This window comes from Colletotrichum chrysophilum (genome assembly GCF_026319265.1).
Source record: "Colletotrichum chrysophilum strain AFK26 chromosome Unknown scaffold_63, whole genome shotgun sequence".
Lineage (NCBI taxonomy): Eukaryota > Fungi > Ascomycota > Sordariomycetes > Glomerellales > Glomerellaceae > Colletotrichum > Colletotrichum chrysophilum.
The window spans coordinates 1-23364 of NW_026517350.1; the positions used below are offsets into that span (position 1 = coordinate 1).

The following is a 23364-nucleotide window of genomic DNA, read 5'->3' on the forward strand; positions in this document are numbered from 1 at the left end:
GATGCGAGGGAATCTCATCTCGGGTTTTCCTGGGGCCTGGGAGTTGGAGTTTGGGGGGGGGGGGGGGGGGGGGGATATATTGGGGCCCCCCTCTGCCTATGCCGAACCGACGTCCCTTCCCTGGGAAACCTACCACAGGCTACAGGCCACCAGACATGGCCATGGTGCTGAGGTAAGGTTTGGGGGTGGGTGCGTTCTACAGAACTAAGGCAAGGACGACAATGTTCGGGGCAAAAGCGCACGAGGAACGACAACCGGGTCGGGAAGAGGAGCTGACTGAAAGAACGGGGACCATGGAAGACATGGAAGGCGTAGAAGCTGTGGAAGACGTGGAAGGGGCCACGCATGAGCTGGGAAGGTGCGACTAAGGAGTCGTCCATGTCCTCGTCCATCAGCCATCAGGTAGGTAGGAAGGCACCGCACTCGCTCGTCCATCGTCGCTCTCGGCAGGCACGAAGGTAGGCGCAGACAGATACCAGATACCTACGTACCTGAGATAGTGCGGACAGACGCAGCACTGTCTTGTCCCATACCCAAGGTGCCATACGATGCGATGCAAACACGATACCTTACGACACAGTGGTGCAGTGCAGAGACGCCGAACATGCTCAACTGGGGTTTCATTTTCGGGAAGGTGTGTGATGCGGAGTTCGTTCCGCCATTGCCTACACTACCTGCCCGCCTACCTACCTGGTGGCCTGTAAAAGGAGGCAGGTGCAAATATCTCAGGCATGGGAGCCAAGGCAAGGCCAAAAAGTCACAGTGCCCTGCCTTGCCTTGCCTTGCCTGCCAGGGAGGGAGGTCACGAAGGAGACAGGCACCTTCCCGTACGCCTCCTTGACATGACGGAAAAGCACTGGTGCAAAAAAAGATTATTTCCTTCCCTTCCCCTCACTTTCCTTATTGCCTCATTAGAGATATGAGGTAACAAGATGCGACCAGGTGAGGGTTTCCCTGGAGAAATTGGCACAATCTTTGATGAGGATCACGCGGGAAGGCATGCGCACGACGAGTACCAGTATGGGATGTGATTGCCCTGAGCAGCAGACACAGTGAGACAGTGACTCGATACCCTGGGGACTCGGCCGATGCGCCGACGGTGAGGTCAGTTGAGAAAACATGCCTGCCTACCTACCTACCTACCGGTAGAAGCCTGTCAAAGAGCCCAGGGTTTGTAGGTAGAGGTATTCAGCGAGCATAACGCAGCGATGGATAAAGGATGGCATGGGCATAGCATAGCCCGTTGATCTAATGCAGACTTTGACGATGACATGCCTGTTTCTCTCACCTCATCTCGCGCTAGACTGCGAATTATTCGTGTAGTCTCTCGCTCCCATCACTCTCTCACATCTCACGCGTCCAGCCCCCAAGGCGCAGTTATCAATCTACGGCAAGGAATTCTTTCTATCTGCCTGCCTACCTACCTAATAGTGCAGTCCGTGTGATTCCGTTTCGCCGTACCCGCAGATTCGGCGCTAAGAGAAGGTGAGGACGATCGGGTGGTTTAGGTTCGCGTCACCGCCCTGTTTGGAGGCAATGGCACACCCTGAAGGCGTCGGGTAGCCTGTGCAAATGTTGACAGGCCTGCGTCCCGGCAAAGCGTGAGCCTAACTGCTGGGCGGGCCAGCCATGTACGGATAATGACAAGCCAGGCAAGGGTAGCTCGATTTTGACACTCGCCTGGACGACGACCGAGCCGACAGTTCGCATTACCTCACCATCTTTTTCTTTTCTGGTGCTTCTTTCCTCAGTGCACACCGCCGTCTCCTGAATGACGTCCCCCCTTGACCTTCACCTTCCTGGCCAAAGCTCAAGGGCCTTGTCATCCTCGTCGTCCTGTCTGTCTGCTACGGTACGGTACCGCACCACGGTATCTGATCATACACATTACCTGACCGTACAGTCGCCGCTCACAGTGCTCACCCTGTGTACATAGGACCATCTCCGAGGAAGCAGCAGCAGCAGTGCAAGAGCAGGCCCTGGGCAGGCATCAGGTTGTGGCCATTGGCAGCTGCTTCCCTCGAAATTTTCTCGACTTCCCTGGCAGAGAGCGGCATGGTGAGCCAGGCGGGTACTTGTGCCTTTGTACCCTTCTGGCTTTGCCTGCCAATTTATTCTTCCTTCTTCGTGTTGTGTATTTGAATTTCTCTTCTCCTTGGGACTTTCCTCTGCCTTCCATCTCCTCTCGTCCTTCATTCGTTTTGCCTCTCCGTCCTCATCCCAACTGCGACCTTTTATCTGCTGCCCAGCAAGCCTGACTCGACCCGAATTCCATCGAGAACCGAATCGCGGACGCGGCAAATCCTCTGATATTTATCAATTAGCCCCGAAGTGGACATCCCGAGAGAGGAAAAAAAAGGAAAAGGAAAACGGGTCCGCTTCCCTTCCTGCCCCCCCTCCCGGCTCACCTCCCACACCTCTCACTTCACCACTCCCACACCCTCCCCCCGAAAAATTTACACCAGGCGTCATCCACCGCAGATGCTTTGATCTTGTACCGCGGTCTCCAACTTTCTTGTTCTGGTCACCATCTGCACACGATACCTGGAAACTGTGCTGTGCTGTACTCGACTTGGTTCACGCGCAGCAAACCGTCCTGTCTGTACCTTCCCTCTGTACCAGATCGAGAACCTACGCGCCCAGTCACCAGCACAAAACGAAAAAAAATTCATCCCAGGTACCTTTCGCGCCTGCCGCTGGAGCAAGGAAGTTTGCCCACTTGCCTTCATCACTTACCGAACCCCCCCCCCCCCCCCCCCCATCCAACCATCCACACCTTTTCTCTTCTCTGTCTCCCATCGCCCACCACGGTGTCAACCAACTCAAGCGACCAACGGTCCAACCTCCCACACATTCTCCGAAAAAGGGCCTTCATAAAGGGCAGACAGGATCCACTCCTCCCAGAAGGGGCGACGTCCAAACCCACATCTTCCCTTTTTTCCTCCACCCTTTGGACGGACCACTACTCAACGGTTCCTGCTTCGCACACCCTCGGCACCCACCCCGGCAAGACCACTTTTTTTTCTGACCCCCTCTCGGCGCCGCCAGGTACCTGACAGCTTTTTTTTTTTCTGCCGAAAAAGAGCAACGCGAGAGAGAAAAAAAAAAATAAGAAGGATCGAGCCCCGTCGACCCACTCCCGACCCTCCCCAAAACCACCTCCAAACGGGATCAACTGGAGCCTCATCCCACCACAAAACCCACCTTCTCACAAAACAACACCTCTTCGCGTGTTGTCTCTTTTCTTGGGTTCGCGATTTCCATCATTCATTCACTGGTGGAATTTGTCTTCGAGCTCCTCGACCTCTCTCCTGCACTCACACGAGTATTTCCTTTCTGCTCGGCGCGCGCAGAAAATTCAGATCGGCTGGGTCGACGACTTCATTGTCCTTGTCCCACAAAATTTTCCCACGAGGCCGTTGACGAGTCCCCGTACAGACGTAGGAACGCGTCTCGACACCTCGCAACTCGAAGCTCTGTGCGCCTTTGTCTCGACAAAAGGCCATCAGACTCGCGGATAGCATGGACGCTTCCCAGTACCCTACCAATGGTATAAACACGAGCTCGGCCTCCTACCCGTCGCCGCCCGCAATCACGCCTCACCAGCTGCAGCACACCAACTCTCCCCTGCCTCACCAGACTCTGCCGCCTCTCCAGCCGCAGACCTCCGCGGCCATGAACCAGATGTACGGCAGCAACCCTCACACTCCTCGCACTCCCGCGACCCCGAACACTCCGGGCTCTGCGAACAACATGCCCGCCTACCCTCAGCAACCTGGAGCTCAGGCTGGACGCGGCGGTCCTTACCAGCAGATGGGCCAGTACCCTCCCCCGCCCCAGGGCTACGGCACTCAGTCTATGCTGCCCCAGACCACGATGGCTTCCTCTCACCCGCAGCCCATCGCGCCTGCTCCTGCCTCCGGTCGCGTCCCGCCCGTCCTTCGCCCCATGCCTGCTGGTGGCGTTATGCCTCAGCCCGGCATGAACTCTCCCTACGGACCTGGCTCCGTTCTCCCTGGAGGTATGGGCGATGGCGACCAGCCTACTCACGTGGTTGGCTCTCAGGGCCGCCGCGGCATCCTTCCCAGCGCTCCTGGACGCCCTGCCGCCACTCCTGCTGGCCCTGGCAACGCAAAGAGCACCGTCATTCCCGTCAAGGATGCGGACGGCAAGTTCCCGTGCCCTCACTGCACCAAGACTTACCTCCACGCCAAGCACTTGAAGCGTCATCTCCTGCGCCGTGAGTATCCCCCAATTGAGACCCCCGAAGCTGACGCTGACCAAAACGCGACTCCCAGACACGGGTGACCGCCCCTACATGTGCGTTCTGTGCCGCGACACTTTCTCGCGTAGTGACATTCTCAAGCGTCACTTCCAGAAGTGCTCCATTCGCCGAGGCAATCCGACTGGTGCTAGCCACTTGTCTCACCCTCAGGCCCACGTCAAGAAGAACGCTGCTGCGCAGAAGGCGGCTCTTGGTCAGGATGGCGGACTGAACCACCTCAATGGTCTAGGTAATATCCCTGCGGATGGCATGGTTCAGCCCTTCGGTATGATGCCTGTGTCGGATGGAATGGGCAACCTCGCGAACGATCAGAGCCAGCTGTCTCGCTCCAGCAGCCTGACCAGAATTGATAATGGCAGTAACCAAGACAGAAGGGGTTTGACAGGTTCTGTCATGGATGCTCAGGGCCGTAACGGCCAGTTCGAGCAGGCATACAACGGCGATGTCCCTAGCTCCATGACGCCCAATATGAATCAACAGATGCAAAACTACAATATGCCCCCGGGTCAAAATGGAATGTCCATGTATGGCGGGTCGAACTCGAACCAACAATCGGGCCTTGATTGGTCTCAAATGTTCCAGGCTGGTGCGCAACAAACCTACGCAAATACCTTCGAAACAACTCCTAATCTTGGACAGACGCAGATCGCAACCAACAAAGAGCCTAATGCTGGCACCCAAAGAACTGAAGGTCTCCCTGGCCCAACCCACTCCGCCGATTCCCTATTCTTCTCTACCTGGGGCGTTCCGCCATCGATTCAGGACCCTTACACCCATATTTCCAACCAGATCCTAAATTTCTTCTACCCTCCCGGCTCCCCGATTACCAACGAAAGCGCCGGCTTCAACCTGTATTTCTCGGCCGAAAACATTCGCGATTTTCTGGAGAAGTACACGCACTTCCATGTGCACTTCCCCATCCTTCATACCCCGACGTTCCGTATCCTGGAATCGTATACTGGCTTACTTGCAGGCATGTGTTGCATGGGCGCCTGCTACTCAGACCGTCTCTCTCCAGATCACGTGCGCGACATGATGAACTTCCTTCGGGCGGCTTTGATCCGCGATGTCCCATTCCTGGCCAACACCGTGGGCTCACGGCAGACTGGAAACGCTGACAACAGTTCTTCGGGCGATAGCAGTCGCGAGCTTGAGGAACTTCAGGCTGTTATGCTGCTCCAAATTCTGCTGCTCTGGAACGGCACACCTGGGCACCGTGAAAGCGCGCGTGAGATCTTGCCAGCAATGGCGGAGCAGACTCGCAAACTGCGTCTGATGGAAGTTTCCACAGCCATGCCCCTCTTCAGCCTGCTGCACCAAGTCAACTTTACCCCTCAGAACTTCGACGTCTCCACATTCGATTGGGGTGTGTGGGTTGAACAGGAAAAGCGGATACGCCTCATGCACATTATCTTCCTCTGCAACTCTGCCATGGAACTTTATTTCAACGCCAACTCCGAACTCGACAGTTTCGAGATGCGCATACCTCTTCCTTCGGACGACGCTGCTTGGGATGCGCGGACGAAGAAGGATTGTGAGGACGCTCTCGGTTTCCACGGGGGGGAGCTTGTGCGACAAAAGAACCCGAATGGCACACAACGCAGCAAACAGCCGGAGATGGACCTTGCCCTCAGAGCGCTGTTGCACGGGTCGTATCAGATACAACCTGGCAGCACAAACCTGTACGGCAAGTTCATCCTGATCCACGCCATCCTCTCCTTGATCCGACGCGCTCAACTGGACGGTAACGCCGTAATGAAGGGTTACGCGACGCCCCCGTTGAGTGACTGGATGGTGAATGGAGGATCTGATGGCACTGGTACAAACAGCGGAAGAGCAACACCTGTCGACCCCGCCACAAAAGCGATGCCCGCTCACGTTCAAGAATCTTTCCGCGTGGCGCTGCAAAAGTTCAAGGTCAACTGGGACGCGGACATGGTCAATCAGTTTCCCCCTGGTATGGCCAAGAACGCGCGCAGATATGGATTCTCTAGAGATGGCATCCATTTCTACTGGTTGGCGAGATACATGTTGAAGCACACGCGGGCAACGGATCTGCAGATGGATTCGGATCGTCGCTTCATGCAGGTGATGCAACTTCTGAAGTCGGTGAAGACATGGGTACAAACGGATGGAGCCTCGAGGGGCGAGGAATTGGGATCGGTTGGAGAAATCGACAAGGATTTTGGGTCGAAAAACCTCACACTCGACCTGGCGCGACTTTTCAAACATCTTTCGGCGGTGGTGGAAGACCCGGGAATCCCTTCAGTTCAGACGGATATCAGCACAGTGGCCGGCGGCACTCTCTGACACAACAAAACTCATCTGCATTTGGTGGCGTTTGTTTTATTTTTTCATTTCATTTTCATTTTCCTTTTCACGTTGTATCCTCACGGATCCGTTTTCATCGACTCATACGCGTTGTTGTTGAAAAGCAACCTCGATTCCCTACTGCATCAAAGCCGGACACGGTGGTTATTTTTGATATGCATCTTGTGGCGGGTGGTTTTGCGCAATGATAGACGGGGATGGTGGAGTTGGCACTGCATTAGACTGCGATCAGATAGAACTTGGGAGGCTCTCGGGTGACACCACAGGTGGCCCGGCGAGGTTGTCACGATATTCATGGCTTTTCGCTCATAATGATTTTCGTTGAAGCGGTTGCGCACGGCTAGGCTGGTCTGGTCTAATGTTAGATGTCTCAAAATGGGTGGTACTCGTCGTTTATCGCGAAAACAAAAAAAGGCGGTCCGCAGCAGCGGTCTACCGCCAGCGCAGTTTCTCAGTGCTTCTTTTGGAAGTCGGCATGAACTTAGAGATTAGACATTGCAAAATTGAATCGACTGTACAAAATCACCACTTTGTCCTTGAATGATTGTGACTGCTCCAGAGACACCGTCCCTCACAAAATCGTAGTCTGGTCTCTTGACTTCTGCCTCACGACCTGTCGACGACGTGAACCTTGGGGACGTACTTGTCGACAACAGCCTTCTCCTCGACGGTGGGCTGGTACTTCTCCTCAGCCCTGTCGGAAAGGTAGAGGCCTGCTCCGCCCCAGGCCAGGACGGCGACGCCAAACCCGAGGCGGGTCTTGGGAGACAGGTTCTTGTAGGCTCTGTGGGCGTGCGGGTGTCAGCTTAGCGGGCGCGACTTGAAGTGGAACATCCCATGCCAAGACGTGGCCGGCAGAGAGTGGGAGGAGTTTTTAAGCTTACTTTAACATCTTGAGCTCGTGCGTGGGTGGGTGGATGCGTGGATGAAGGAAGTGAGTGGGTGATTACGCAGAAGAGCTTGACGGCATCACCGGCTCTAGTACACAGTCAGTCGGATGGCTCATCGAGCAGGTCGTCTGGTGGCTGGTTTCCTTACTGCAGCAACCTTGGCGGATTGGACGCGGTGAGGGAATCGGCAATGGCGCTGGCTGAGGGAAAGTTTTGGCGATGGGTTGATGGAGGAGGAGAGGTTCTCATGTTGGAAAAGGGCTGGGTCTGATTGGTTGGATGTCGAAATGTGGGTCAGTGGGAGAGTCTCTACCATCCACCACCCCTCGCTCGTTTGATTTAAGAATGTTGCAATGTCACTTCCTGGATTTCATGTAACGCCTAGAGTTTAGATGGCAGATTGATGGCCAGGCTCAAAAGATGTCCATGGCGTTCAAGCCACCCGCCGAGGTTGTGGAACTCATCCTCAACCACATATCCTGCAGGAACCTTCGGCAGGTCGGCTACACGTCTGTCTGGTCTGTGAATCTCTGGGCTATCTAGAGCTTCTAGCCTTGTCCATCTGCCTAATTTTAGTCCTTCTCAACTACTGGATAAAGTACCTTTTCCGGCACAAGGTCGCCCTCCCCTCTATTGTTGAAAGGAATGCGGTTTTACTTACTCCCCGATTGAGGCTCTCAGCCAAGACTGGTATAAGCCCAAGTTCGGGATCTGGAGTTCAATCATAGACTTAAGGAGTGTGATAGTGATACAACAGAGCGAGAAGTGATGAGATGGAAATCTGAGATGCTTCTGCTGTTGATAAGTGAGAAGATTTGAGCAACCCAATGAGGCTAGGACTTCGCTGAACTAATACTCGGTTTGGAAATTCTTGCGTAAGAGGAGGCTTGAGCATCAAACTTCAAGACGATTGAACACGGCACAATTTCAAGGCTCGTTTGACCTCCTGGTAAGTATGGTAGTAAAGTCTCAGGCACTTCAGGCGTTCCGAAGGTGCACGGGTGCCTGGACATGGGACCGCTGCTTGAAACTGACTATATAACTGAACGCGTTCGCAAGATGAGTTAGGAGGAAGCTAGAGAACGCAAAGCTGAGACTTAATTCAAAAGGCGTATGTTGTTTGCTCGGATGTGATTATGATAGCTGGGGCGAGCATGTCGTCGTCGCCCTCCTAGATACGTTCAAAGGCTATCAGCAAAAAGAGGAGATGAGCAAAACATACAACACCGGGCATTCGCCGGTCGTCACCGACCCGGCTACTACTCCAGCCCTCACTGGCTTATCTATGGGAGAGCGGACGGGATCCCGAGTTCTCCAGTGGGTATGGTCGTATGTGATGATTGCTGGAGGTCAACATACTTAGATACCAATCATCCACACATGACTAGCTAGGTCAGTATCATCTTTTCAATGTACGTTCCGTTTCAACAGACTTATCTGGACATTGAGGGAATCAAAGCAGTGCCTGCTTAACTGAAGTTCGCAGAAGTAGCTCTAGGTACAGCTGTCTATCATGCGAATACCCTACGCTTGTCATTCAGCTCTAAACCGCAACCTCACTTCGCTTCATGAGCTGCCATCGACCGTATACAACAAAATCTGAGTTTGTACTACTGCCTTTTCATCAGGCTGCAGTTCAGTCGATATGAAGTAAGCTTTTGATTAAGATACACTCTCTCACCTATATTCTCTCAAGGCCACTCCGACCTCGTAAAGAAACCTAGACTGGGCCTCCCGTGTCGAGAACATGCAACCAATCGACTCACTTATTAAGCATGTCAACTCTGGGCCACCGAGCTTAAACCTTGTCAGAAACTGTGCTTGCGAGACGGCTTCTGGCAACCTTTCTATGCGAGATTTACCTAGTATAGGGCACTGTTCATACCGATATACTACACGAGTCAAGACTTGTGACCTCTATAGTAGAAGAAAGAGTTGATACTTGCGTTGTTGATACTTCTGACGAAGAACCTCTTGTAATCTTCAACGTAACACGGCCGAATGCATTTCAGCTGCCTGTATCTCCGTCAAACGTGTTGGTGAGGTTCCCGGCTATGCTCTCGAGGTGGCTTCACCCGACGTTTTAGAAAGGATGTTGATCTCTCTACTCAAGTTGCGTAGAGATGACTTTACAGTTGAAGAGCCCCTCGTAGCCACGAGAAAAGTATCCCCACAGGGGGCTGGGCGTAATACGCTTTCTTTATCCTCATCATCAAGTTCATATCAACAGCCTGTCCTCATCCGAGTAAATCAATACAGGGGCATCGTATTGTTTTCTTCAAGATAGCAGCACCACACCCTGTGTTCACATAAGCCAAGCACCAGCGAAGCATTCTCGTGATCGTCAAAAGTGCCCGGGAGATAAACCAACTGCTCAGCATCGAAACGCATCACGAGAGCCTCAGGCTCGGACACCCTTCCCTCCCATACCAACAATGTCTCGCCAGTATTCCCCTGAAGATCGTCAAAGTCAATACGCCTACTAGTCGACCATACAGCCCACGGGTTGATCGTAGCCACAAGTCAAGTAAGTTGCTTTAGTCCGCAGTCTGGACCGTTCCAACACTCTCGCGAGATTTGATGGAATTTGGACAAGGGGAGACAACAACTTCCTACCATGAAGCAGTCACATTGTTTGCAGATTCAGACATCATACGTGGGAATCCCTGAAAGACACCGGGAACGATCGTTCGCGGCTGGTATTAGCTCACCAATCAATACCCTTGAGTCACACTATGAGAGCTTCACATCTTGACATAAGGGCGATACTCGTCTGAATTCATCCCATTCTTAGCCCTTGATCTACTGACGAAGCGTCACCGCCGTGTGATTGCAGACCAAACCGCATGAGCATATCTGGCATTAGGAGCTCTCGGATCGGACTATGGTCAAGGCCAGAGCTGGCCTGTTGAAGCACTTTTCCGAGCACACGAAGATATTTGTGTGACTGACCTATGATTAGAAAACACCTCGAGCAGAGAGCTATTGGTGTCGCCCATGGGTCAGTATTCAGTTGTGGTCGTTGTCAACTGCCTGTCTGGCCGCGTCACGAAGCTCAGATGGTCGGTGGAAGTTGTGATCCTTGAAATCTACATGAATTCACCGAGCATATCAAATGACTGAAAGCTCGCTACATCAACACTGCCGCACAACGTTCACGAGCCTTGTGGCTTAGTGGCAACACCGGCAGGTGTCCACACCTACCTGTCAACGCCATCCTGATTCTACGTGATGCCACCCGGAGGCCGATCTGTTGTTTCAAGAAACCAAGTCATCTATACGGCAAGAGGACGGATCCCACCAAAGTCTCCTCTAGACAGTGATTACATACGTACTCACACAACACCGAAAACTGACGCATCGTCGGAGGCAACGAGTTGGGTCGCAATGGCTTTCAATACAGTCCGACTTGGCGTGGTGGAGTAGCTTGAGATCGAATGTAGAATTCGTCATGTTTTCATTAAAGCGAAGCGGTGATATCAAGATGACGACTTGGCCCCTGTTCCATCGCTAGTTCACTCGATGCTGTAAGCCTTCAATGAGTTTACAGGAGAAGAATATTGTTGAGGTTTCTGGCGACCTCCTGGAGTGCTGGATGTATCGTAGCCGGCTGGTAGATTATGATCAGACACCAGAACCATGGCATGTGGGCGTGAATAAGCGTAACGCCCGGAACAGGGGCATACACCCGACCCTGGACGTCATTATCGGCGCCGAGGATGTTTGCCAGAGACGATTGTTGCCCCCTGACCTCACGTTCTTCAGCATAGAGCTGCATCCCATTAAAGCATTCCTCGCGTGCTATAATGATCGACTCATGTGACCTGTAGTGAACGACTACAGCAAACACAGAACAATCTCATTAGCCCTTCCCGTCTGCTCGAAGATGGCATAGATAGTGTTCAGGAAGAATGTCACACTCGCTCCCGAACTCCCAGGTCGGAGAGGAACACGCGAGGGGCACAAGAACTCACCAGAAGCGAAAGGGCAGTTGGAACCTTGTTACAAAAATCAACATCTGCTGCTTGACGCCAGCACTCACTTGAGGCGTAAACAGAGAAACGCTTACTTCTCCAGACCCTGCGGTGTAAATATCTTGACGTTACAGACTCAAATGAGCGTAACTCAATAATTGAAGCCGCCAACCGATAGATGCCAATCCAGGAAACCAACGGCCGTCTTCATCCGTCCAGCGTTCTACGCGGCAGCATAATCTTCATACCGGCCAGACCAACATTTGGCTAGTCAAGCGAGTGAACTGCTCGGGCGCCGTATAAGGAAAAGCAACTGCCGACCTTAAGAAGCGTGATAATAGAGCACGAGCAATCAATGCCAGCGCAGCAGGAACACGGCCCCGACACTACATCCTCACGCCCTTATGCTAGCCGTCAGCATGCACGATGAGATCGCTACAGCCGGGGGGTTCCAGAACAGCCCACCACCCGGTTGTGCTCCCCCTCCCCCGCCACGTCGCTGAAGTCATCATGCCGATTGCCACACTTGGCTTCCGGCCGGGTGGGGTCTCGTGCGACTTCATCGGGGGGTTTACGAAAAACATCCATACGTACAAAAGAAAGACACGGATAATTGCGTATGCTCCCGGGGCAAATAGGCCCAGTCTTTGATCTCACCCGCCAGAGGAATGATGTTGTTCTCGCTGCCCGCTGACGCGGTTCGCAGGCTGAATCTTGGTTCCAACAAGGCAAAAGGTGGGCGAGGACCCTGATTTTGTTCACCCTTGTCCCCCACGCAATCAGGTTCGGAGGACGTCACTGCCGATCATCTGGCTCCCGCGGGGTTGCACACAACGAGGGAAAGCTGCGAACCAGCAAGTTTTGAGGACGATGCTTGGAGAGATATAAAACGAGCAGAGTAGATGGAGGGAAATATGGAAAGAGAAGGGTAGTAACATCTCACGCTTGTGATTCACGGCGAACCTCATAGACACAGAACGCCTCTGCGCCCCTAGACATCAACTTCGAAAACACAACTTCTCACACACAAATTCAGAAACAATGGAGTCGTCAACCACGCAGTCCCTCCTCATCTCCCTCGCGATCATCGTCGCCGTGTTCGCCGGAGGCTTCTTTGCGTACCAGCAGGGAATGCTGGACCCTATCATCGAGCAGATTGGGTGAGTTTGACGGAGGCAGAAAGCACCTGCTGGATCTCGCGACCGTCCTTGCGGCAATGGCTAACCACTTATCGTCACCAGTGTCATGATGTTCAAGGCAAAGGCGGAAGCCGAGAAGAAGAAACTTCAGGCTCAGGGGCAGAAGGCCGGCCAGGATTTTGTCGATGGTAAGTCTTTGACAGCGGCAACCATGGGGCGCAAAATATCCCGAGATAACCCAACTAACAAGCCCCCCCGGCAGACCAACTCAAGGGGAACAAGCAGGCGGCCGATGTGGCGGACGGCATTGGTTCTTTTGGCGGACTGAAGAAGCAGCTTTAATATCAACCCATGATGGCTGAATGAAGCTTATTAGCCGGGTCAGTCAAGCATCACCATGGTCGACAATGCGAGCAACGAAATTACGAAGTCAAGGTTATTAGGGGGTTGAAAACTCGGGATTAGACGTTGAGCGTTAACGGCGTGGGAAACAGACTTGGGCCGGCGTCTTTTGCTAGTTCTTCTCAAGCTGTTCTCGAACATTTCTTTGGCGTTAGGAATCTAGGAGGTGAATGAAAACGGCGTTTGTCAGCAGTAATCTCGCTCGGGTGCTCGAATGCTCGAATGCTCCAGTGCGAAGTCTCCGTTGCCTGTTGGTTACATCTTGTTGACATTGAGGGGCGACGAAAAGAAGAAAGAAAAAAAAACAAGTGTTTCAACCAACTTGCTTTCCAGGAACAACCTGTTGCGGAGAGATTAAGGAGAGCATGGGTTTTGATGACCTCATGGCTCCTGAAGCAGGCAAGGACCCTGGACGCTGCATGCCTAGAAACCAGCTCAAGAACACCCGTAGGCTGTGGCTCCCCCTAGCAGTTTGGCAAGTGCAATTCCGTTTGGCGGAAGGGAACAGGGCGCAGAGGACAAGGCAAGGGCTAGAGCATGCCATGCCTTGCCTTAGTGGACGGGTGCAAAGTTGCAGGGCTCTCGTGGCCCCGGCTCCGTGCAACCGTGAATCTGAACCTGTGACGATCGGCGGCGAGCTCGGGCTCTGCCTCCACCCTGAGCGTGCTGTCTTTCCACTTGGCTGTCACCTTTTACGCTTGAATATGCCGTCTGTCGACGCCAATGGGACTCTTGGACTCCAGTTTGGGGGCTTTGGCGAGCAGTCCAAAAGTCCAGACAACATTGACCGGCTATATTTGGTCTTTGTTAATGGAGGGTCTAGCCATCCCTTTTGCTCAAACCACTCGTTCGAATCCTCCTGACATGCTGTTGCCACGAGGTCGACTCGGTACTTGCGGCTGCCCCATGACCAACGGGTTTTTTTTTTTTTTTTTTTTTTTTTTTTGTTCGTTCGTCCTCTCTCCCCGATCCGTCATTAGACACCCCGGTGAATCCGAATTGTCCCCCCTAATAACGGGTGGCCTGGGTTGCACAGACGGATTGACCGGCTGCGTCCGTCCGGAGGCCCTGCCAGGCCTCAAGAGTTCCGCGGGAGAGCTCCTGGCCTCATGCCCTTCGCAGCACAAGCGGAGCCCGTCGAGTCGTATATCCGGCACACGGCTCATCTGCGCTCGAAACTCGTCCGCTGCAGGGCCTGAAAGCCGCCCTGTATCGACAGCCAATTGCCGCTCACATCCCCTCCCTGAGGTTCAACGGCCTGCGGGCAGTAGCACAAAAAGCCGAGAAAATCTGTATCAAAATCTTCATCGAATGTGTGGAGTTGGGATGCCTGCTGTGGTCTCCCCTAGTACGCATGCGGCCCTTGGATTCAACGACGCCGATGAGTCAAGAACAAAGAAACGAAAGCCCCTGCTGGCTAAGCGCCGCGTATGGGTCGTCCGAAGTGGCTTGGATCCCCGAGTGACATCTCAACTCTGAAGTTTTTGCGGCCCACTCATCGCGGAATTCGCTTGGACAAGCGGAGATTTTCATTTCCCATCCATGGACAGACTTCAAGGTTGATCCTGCTATTTTTAAGTCCCTCTCGAGGCTATGCGTTCGTCGAAATAGCAACGACGGCCAAGACTTGTTTTCGGATTGCTAGCAACACGCGAGATGACTTTTGAATGTGGAATTCCCGCCAATGCTGGAGAATGCTTCCATGTGGCATTGGATCCGTTGAGGCAACGAGAAGACACGCTCTGGCGGGTCCCCTGTTTGCGTGCCATGTCTCCTGAAGGAATCGCCATGTTTGGGCGAATGAAGCCGCATGGGCATTAGAAAACGAGTGAGAGGTCAGACACGTTGAAGAGCGTCGTGAAGAACGTTTGAGCGAGCCGTTTCCCGGTTTGACCTGTCTGGCGCAAGCTTGGCATCTGTAAACTTGGTTGGATGTGAAAATCTTCTGGCTGGACTCGATGCAAACGATCGAGGCCGGGAGAGCAACAAGGCCCACGGGCCGTGTTTGATTGGCGCGTACTGGCGGCGCTAGGTTTAGAGTGGGGTCTGCCCTGCCTGCATTCCGGGGTTGAAGTGAAGTTTCCAGGTGGCTGGGACCAGATGGCAGTGTCCGTATCCGCATCTTCCATTCCGGAACAGATCCTCGCCGGGCGTTCTGTCGCGGGCGAATTGATAACCTCATCAGGTCGTTGGCAAAGACAGGTCCTGCCAAAAGATCTTTTCCAGGACAAAGAGACACGAAGACGGGTGGAATCCGCGAGTTCTTGGCGACAACGTGGTGTGGTGATTGACACCTCAGTGACCCCGTTGGCATTCGATCGGCTTCGGCCATGTGCGTGTCTGGGTTGACGGACCCAACTTTGGCGCGCCCCGCCTTGGAGAATCCGGACGCAATCCGGACTGCCGATGGCAATGCTGGGCTGATGAGTTGGAATCTCAAGCCGCGAAAGGCCCGGCTCACGGCCCAAGCTGGCTGGCTGGCACTCGAGGCAGACCAGAGCTAGCCGCGCAACAGAGGCTAACTGCGGCAGCATGGCATGGCCCTTCCTGCGTGCTTTGTATCCGTCTGTAGCTACTGCGTAGGCTGCCAGGAACCCCACCTGCGTTCCCCGCGCGAAGGGAGGGAATGGAGAGGAGAGGAGCGGCTGATCGCATGAACGGCACGGGTGACGACGTTTTCTCCTCGGTCGACAACTCACGAGATCAAAGTTGGTTGGCTGCAGTTCTCGTGGAACAATTTTGAGACAAGGAGGGGCATGTGAGGCAGCTAGCCAGTAATAATGCTCTGAGAAGCAGTCAAGACAGAGACTTGCAACCCGTCGTTGAAGGTTCTGGCAGAAAGTCGAACAGCAGTGGTCACAGACCGACGCCGAATTGCAGCAAGAAAACGTCTCATGGATGCATGCACATTCCGCCCCCAAAGGTAGTGAGGAGATGCAGGCCGCACCTCTGCACCTCTCGGGTCCAAGGACGCGGGCTTGAGACATTGGTGTGATAGCGTCAGATGCCACTGTCAGTTCGCACTGGAGCGATAATCTTCGGGCGCACGGATTGCCGATGAGTAACTCTGAATCGTCTCAATCTGTGAAGAGGCGCGCTTGCAGATGCTCGGGGCAGAGATTCTCAAATTCCTTTGACACGGCAGGGTCGGGGGAGCGGCAGCGGGCGACCACGCCGAGTGAAATGAAACAATTCCCGAGTTGGTTGAGGTGCTTCATTGTCGCAGTGTGTTTGCTTTTTGCCTTTCTCCCCTGGTGGTGGCTCAAGCCCAGTGGATGTGGCGGGTTCCTCGGTTCGCTGTCGAGGTTCGTCGGCCTCTGATTTGCACGAGCTAACCCGGCGGTCGATGGTGGTGTTGTATCCGTAAGGACATCGACGAGTCAACCACGCGCAGGCTGGAGGCAAGCTTACCCGTTCCCCTTCCCGGTCGCGAGGCGAGACTTGAGAATGACGGATGACAGCGGGGTCGGATGAGCAGACCAGCCAAAACGAGACGAACCGACCCAAATCGGCCAGAGAGGGGACGACGACGATACGACGATACGGGGCCAACAGACGGCTCAGACTGAAGCAGGCTGGCGGATACCACGCACATACGAGAAAATGGCGATTTGGGTGCGTCGATATTGGCGCAACCGCCGTGCTGCTGCGTTCCTTAGTCAGGAACACTGAATAGAGCATCACACCCTTACAAAGGAACCTGAAAGAACCCGTCACCAGAGAGCCGTCAGACTCGACATCGTTAGGGGGGCGGTTGGTCGGTTAGGTGTAGTGTAGTAAGTGTGGTGGGATGCCAGGTGGGTGGACGAGGTAGACCAAAAGTACCGATAGTCTGAAGTGTATGACGAGTGGGGAGCCGATGTGAAGAGGTGGATGGGCCGGACGACAAACCGATCCATTCCTTCGGACAATTGTTGGACTTGGGTACAGCAGTCACTGCAGCGAAATGCAGCTGAGGTGCAGCGAGCCAGGCCCCGCGAGGAGAGATGACTGCGTTGCGTTGCGTTGCGTAGCAGCTGCTCTGCAATGGTGGTGCGAAGTCGGCCAAGCGAGCTAGCCGGTTGGCGATGGTGGTGGTGTCGGGGTCGGAGTCACAGCAGAGTACCAAGAGTACGTGTGGTGGTAACAGCAGGAAGGAAGACTTAGATGGTGCTGATGGTGAGAGAATGACAAGAGACGCAAGAGACGAGACAAATCCCCGACTTCATTGGAGCAGGCCAGAGACATATCTCAGCCACACGATGGGAGGGGTCCACTTTTCGTTACTGCAGATGGCAGTAGCACCTCACATTTGGCATGCACCAAGATGGAGCTTGATTAAATCCTTTTCTTTTCTCTGCGTGTCTTCGTTTCGTTTCTTTCTTCTTTGGTCGTTATCGAGAGCCTTGCGCACGGCAATCGGGTTTCCGTCTGAGAGCAACTCCTGTCTCGGCCGTCTCTTCGGGTTCTGTTCCGGCTTGGACCCTCGTTGACCTCTTTGACTCTCTCTCTCTCTCTCTCTCTGTCTGTTCAGGGACACATTAAAGTTGTCAAATATTGATTTGGGCAGTGTGTTAATATCGGGCTACTTCCAAGCAAGGGCGAAGGCGCCCGTCTCCGGACTGCTTCGCATATTGCGCACAGCTCGACATGTTCGCCCGAAGCATGGATCAGGCTGCATGTCAGGACGATTCAAGACGAGCGTAGAGTAGGATCGTCGAGGCCGTCCGTGTCCCGTCCGCGCGCCCAGACCCTACTTGACCCTTTCCCCTCGAGAGACTGTTGCGCCTGTCTTGGACGGTGCATGGCAGAGGAGAGACGATTGGGTGGGCTGTCTGTTCTGAGGATAAGGGTCGCCGGCAGCTGGCTCGCAACGAAATAACAAGGTTTCATCTCATGATTAATCATGTAAAGCTCGCTGATGTGGCTTGACGAGGAGGATGCAAACTCTCCCTCCCTTGCTTACTGTTGGCTCACGACGACTTTGCCAATGGGCGCGACAGAATGGACCATGGCGCTCTAGACTGAAGACAATTGCAAAGTGCGTGCATCTGCAGGCATTGCATGCTCCGATGGGAGGCAGTGAAGGAGATTGGCTTTAGCTCCGTTGGGGGTTTCCTGTTTGTTTTTCCTTGCACCTATGCTTCCTTTTTCGACGTTTGCCATTCTTTTCCCCCTCTGTCTCCCTTGCGTCTGGCTAGCGGTTTGCCTGGCGGGAAAAGGCGTGGTGCGAGTGCAGTGCGGTGCGATGCGATGCCTCTTTTGAGCGTCCGATCTGCAACTGTCTGCAGGTCTGAGTAAGAAGGGTGATGGACCATCGTAAGTAAGCAATGCTTTAGGTGCTAAGTGTTACCAGGCTGTCCAAGGTGCCGGTCCTTGCCGAGAAGTTTTCTAGGATTGGATTGGATTCGTGTCGCTGCATGTACGTATATTCATCATCATCATCATCATCATCATCACACTGATCAGTCATGACTGCTTGGGGTGCATGTACTTGAAGAGAATGTGGGAGGGGAGGTACAGACGCACAGCTCGGATACGCAGTCTCATTGCTGGTCTCATCAGTGTTGGGTTAGCAAACATTCTTCTTCCTGCCGGAGAATGGATGCCACAGCGGGATCGTCGACCCACCACTGCAGCAGCAGCAGCAGCAGCAGCAAGCAGCAGCAGCAGCAGCAGCAGCAAGCAGCAGCATCATCTTGTTAGTCAATCTAGTGACAGTTACGCCCCCCGAATGCGACGGGACGGGACTGGACTTGTTCTCGCACAGGTACCACTGTAGGCGTCCCTCAAGCTTTCAAGCTACTGCGTATGTTGATACCTTGTCTTGACACCACCAATGCATGCGCTTCCGTCGGTCCTGTTGCAGTGGGGTTTCGCCGTGAGGTCAAGCTGCATGAGAGGCGCCAACGTGTGGACTGTGGAGGAAGTTGGTGATGGCCTGCGAGTCGCAAACCGGTACGTGTGTTGGTGGCTCTCTGGATTCTCATTCGATTTACACGTGTAGAGAGAGACCTGGATAGGCTGGTGATGGTATCCGCAACTCAGCTGGGAGAGTTTGGCACCGCCCCAGATTTACGTACCTCGGGACGCCAGAAGAGGCCATGGGCCAGCCTCAATCGGGCCAGGCTTCTCGATTTCGCACTCGGCCTTGCCTGATTTGAAGCCGCCGCCTCCGGCTCGCAAAAACGTGGATAGCGCCAGCAAAGGTGGACTGGGACTGGATTGTTGAAGTGTCTCTGAAAAAGACTGGTACATACACTACACAAATACTTGAAGATCACGTCGTTTTGCCCCCCGGTGTTCCTGACCCTAGTCTCACATTTTCTTTTCTTCTTCTTCTTCTTCTCCTCTTGCTCAGGTACAAAGGCATCTTTCAAAAAAACTGCTGAACCGGCCGGACTCACCTTATTGTTACCCTAGGTACCTTACCGGGCACCTTACCGGCTGTTCAAGTGCAAGCGTCGGCAAGAGCCTTGCCCTGCGCCTGCCTGATTATCTGCCTGCCCTGCCCTGCCTGCTACCTAACGCACCTACCTAGCTTACTCCGTACCTACCTCTAGTATGGGATTGGCATAGGATTGCCGTTCACCTTGCTTTCACCCTCAACACGCCTCACTCAGTCAATCCCGTGGCTCCCGACTTTGGAACTTAGACACGCCTAGCCCCAGTCTTGCCAGCAACAAATATTTGCCAACACCACGAGAGGAAGGAAGAAAGAAAACACCACCACTGCCGACCGAATTCCCTCGCTCTCACGCCGTTGCTCACTTCTCCCCAACTGGCTCTTCGTCGGCCCTCTCTCTGGCCTGCTGCTGGCACCAAGTAGGTAGCTACGCAGTACTTAACCGGCACCCGGCCTATCCCACCTGGGCCTGGTCCATCTGAATTCTGGTCCGGCGCCGTCAACGAGCCAGGGGACAGGGATCGGCCCTCTCCTCACATCCTCGTCGCCCACGTCACCTGCGCGCAACCACCACCCCCAAGACCCAGGACCTTTCCTTCTCTTCCCTCCCTTGTTCGCCCACACGCCCCCCAGGAGAACGACCCAAGACCCGACGACCGACCCAGGCAAGAACCCAAGCCCACACCCACACCCACTGACTCCCCGCTTGGCCCATACACCCTTCCCGCTGCCTGCACAACCTGACGCTACGCTGCTTTTTGCGTGGTGATCCGTGAGCCCTGCCACCGTCTTGTACTTGCTGCAGCGCTGCACCTTGCTCGCTAGCGCACCTCACTTCAAAGTACTCAATTCCCAGCACCTCAGAGTGGAGGAGGCTGAGTTGACCCGGTGGACCTGAATGATCCTGTCTAACAAAGCCCAATTCGTCCCCCAAATTCTTGATCCAGCTCTTTCCTGCTTCTCTTCTTCAACACCTTCCCATACCGGCGGGATCCAGAGAGAAAGCAGGTCTTTTCTGCTAATAGGTGTTGGTGGTGAGAAAGCAACACCACAGAAGCGATCGACGAATGTCGCTGTCGTCGCTACCCCGTCTCCATCTGCGAACGGGGCTCAAAAGATATCACCAACGCCCTCGCCCATAATATCCGATTCAACCAAACCACGAACCGCACATCGGACCATGCAACGGGTCTCGAGCTTCCTCCCGTCTTGGGAGGCCAGGAGGAGGAGCAACGCCAGCACCACGAGCAACGCCCGAAGCAGCATCATCACGGCAAACAGCAAATCTCCCCTCGAGAAGGTTTTCCGCTGGTCCACCAAGCCCGCCCCTCTCACCACCACTGCTCTTGCCACGGCTGCCTCACGTATTGGTCGTGAGGCTTTCTGGCCAGCAACCCTCGATGCGGAGTGCGATCGTGCCGCCCGCATTTTGAAATCATTTTGCTGTAAGTGGCTTCATTTTACTGATCCCGCCTCGCTTGTTACATGGTGCACCCGTTCACTAACACCATTTCGCTTGCAGCCGACGGCTTCCTCGCGCCCCTGCACGATCAGCCCGACCGCTCATCGGCCCTCACTGAGCCCCAAACACCAATTCGAATTTTCAAGAAAATCCCTCCGAGGATTATCCAGAATGCTGCAGGCATCGCAATCTTCACTTGCATGCGATCGGGCCTGTGGATGACGGGGTCTGGCGGCTCAGGCATCCTGATCGCCCGCAAAGCTGACGGTACCTGGTCACCACCCTCCGGAATCGTGCTGCACACCCCGTCCCTGAGTTTCGTAATGGGCGTCGATATTTACGACTGCGTTCTTGTCATTAACAACATCGCTGCCCTCGAGCAGCTCATTACTCAACCTACTATTACGTTGGGCGAAGACATTGGTCTCACAACTGGCCCGTTAGTCGCACTGGAATCTACAGAGGTCGACCCGAAATGGAGGGAGCTGGACAACACCGTCTTGACGTACATGAAGGCAAGAGGACAGTCGCAAAACGTCAACTTGACGGGCTGCATCCTGAAGGAGCGTGGAAATGAGAACGAGAGGTTCTACGGGTGCAACGTGTCGAGCATGGACATTTGCGCCGGCAATGTGTCTAGGCACGTAGAAGAGACTCGTCCCATGTTCGAGGTCATCAAGGAAGCCGAAGGAAGAATCGACGCGGACCAGGTCATCCTCAGCAAACTCTCGGCTCTGCCCGCACCAGGAGACGCCATTCTTGAGACGCCCAGAGCCTCGCCCGCCTCGCCAAAGACCAAGATTGCTTTCGGAATACCCAACGCTGAGGACCCGGACCCCTTTGGTGTGCTGGCACTCGAGATGGCCGGACTGGAGATTCGCGAGGCCGGAACACACCAACGCCCGACAAGTCGTCAGTTCGAGTTCAACCCTACCCCGACCAGCCCTGCCTTCTCAAAGTTCAGCAGACAAAGTGTCGAAACGACAACGACAAGAAGCAATCGGGCCAGTCTCATGTCCACCAAAACGAACCGTACCAAGCTGTCGGAGGCCTTCACTCACACCAGCACGGCCATCACTACCCCCGACACCTCGCCAAGCCAGAGCCAGAGCCAAAGCGAAGACGGTGCTTCCATCCACAGCCTGCCTGCACTGAAGGAGCCCGAGGAGATTGATTACACCAAGATTGATTTCACACCCTTGCGGCAGATCAGCGGTAGCCACTCGATCGAGGGCACCATCATGACGGACAGCGACGATCACTTGCGTACCGACGTGAGCACCATGGATGATGCGGCGACCAAGGCATCTAGTGTATACACCAAGGACGACGCCAGCATCATCACCAAGCATGATGATGAGATCGAGGAGGAGGCGCAAGACGAGAACGAGGATGATGACGCCGACGACGAGGACGATGAGGACGACGAGGAAGAGGCGGTCATCTTCGAAGTGGCCGAGGTCCAGCCGGCTCGCATGGCTGCCCCGATTCACGCCAAGGGCTCCCTGGTCACGATTCCTAAGAGGATTCCGCCCCCCTTGCCTGCGAGAAGCCCTGCGAGAGGCTCCCGCGCGAGCAAGAGTGAGATGGGAGATGTGAGCCATCTTCACAGCCCACTTCAGTCTTCTTTCACCGCCTCTCCTCGCCAGTCCATTGATTCCAGCTCTATCAGAAGCGAGTCGTCGAGCAAGATCCCGTTCATCAAGGAGGTGCCTGCTGAGGATGGGTCGGATGCGGAGAAGGCGAGCAAGACCGATTCCATCATGACGGAGAAGCTGCAAGTGGATGAGTCGGCACTCCAGACCCCCACCGTCCAGGAACTGGACAAGGCCACACCTCTGGCCCCTGGGGCTTTCCCAGATGAGGAAACCGATTTTATGACCCCTTTGGGCAGCCCTTTGAAAGAAGTTTCCAGCATCGAGTCGAGGCATGTTGCCCCGAAGGCGGTTGATGTTGCATGATACCATTCACTTTCTTTTTGCTTTTTGCGTGGGACTAGGTGTGCCACCCAGGAACTTGGACACGCACGCTGTCTCATTTTCCTGCTTGAAATTTTCACTGCCAGGCGTTGGGGGAGATTTACAGCTGCAAATTCTGGGAGCAGAATACTCAGCAGTTACTTGCGATTGACGAACAACTTTACGACGGTTTTTACAGGCGTTTACGGATTCAAGGCTCAAAAAGGCCAGGCACCGGGAGGGTACAACAACACCACAAATGATGATTGGGTACACAGTTTGTACCATGGGGGAAACGGAACGGTTAACTGGATTGGGGGAGGAACTGTATACCTTAGAACCGGACGTTGGCCAAGCAGCCCCAGATGCTGCAGAGGGACATTACTTGGGCCACCGCGGGTTGACTGTGAGGGGCAACCCAACAAGATCACCCGGCAATGGTAGCCTAGCCTTACTACGTATTGCATAAAGATAATGTTCAATCATTCAGAACACTCCCCGTCCCATTTTCAAGCCGCACGATAACATGATAAGCTGC

At 54.3% G+C, this 23364-nt stretch overlaps 4 protein-coding genes across 4 annotated transcripts; 3 read left to right on the top strand and 1 right to left on the bottom strand.

The window, feature by feature from the left end:
* Positions 1–3522: 3522 nt before the first annotated feature.
* COL26b_007632 (uncharacterized protein) lies at positions 3523–6595 on the top strand (the record flags this gene model as incomplete). Its single annotated transcript, XM_053180417.1, has 2 exons — positions 3523–4240; positions 4299–6595. 2 exons carry the CDS (start codon positions 3523–3525, stop codon positions 6593–6595), a joined length of 3015 nt encoding a protein of 1004 aa, XP_053035563.1.
* A 627-nt stretch (positions 6596–7222) lies between these two features.
* On the bottom strand, positions 7223–7508 carry COL26b_007633 (uncharacterized protein; the record flags this gene model as incomplete). The annotated part of the gene is made up of 2 exons (XM_053180418.1): positions 7223–7400; positions 7501–7508. 2 exons carry the CDS (start codon positions 7506–7508, stop codon positions 7223–7225), a joined length of 186 nt encoding a protein of 61 aa, XP_053035564.1.
* Positions 7509–12521: 5013 nt separating this feature from the next.
* COL26b_007634 (uncharacterized protein) lies at positions 12522–12961 on the top strand (the record flags this gene model as incomplete). Its single annotated transcript, XM_053180419.1, has 3 exons — positions 12522–12640; positions 12722–12807; positions 12882–12961. 3 exons carry the CDS (start codon positions 12522–12524, stop codon positions 12959–12961), a joined length of 285 nt encoding a protein of 94 aa, XP_053035565.1.
* A 7625-nt stretch (positions 12962–20586) lies between these two features.
* COL26b_007635 (uncharacterized protein) lies at positions 20587–22829 on the top strand (the record flags this gene model as incomplete). The annotated part of the gene is made up of 2 exons (XM_053180420.1): positions 20587–20851; positions 20929–22829. The coding sequence occupies 2 exons, from the start codon at positions 20587–20589 to the stop codon at positions 22827–22829; spliced, it is 2166 nt and encodes a 721-aa protein (XP_053035566.1).
* Positions 22830–23364: the final 535 nt, after the last annotated feature.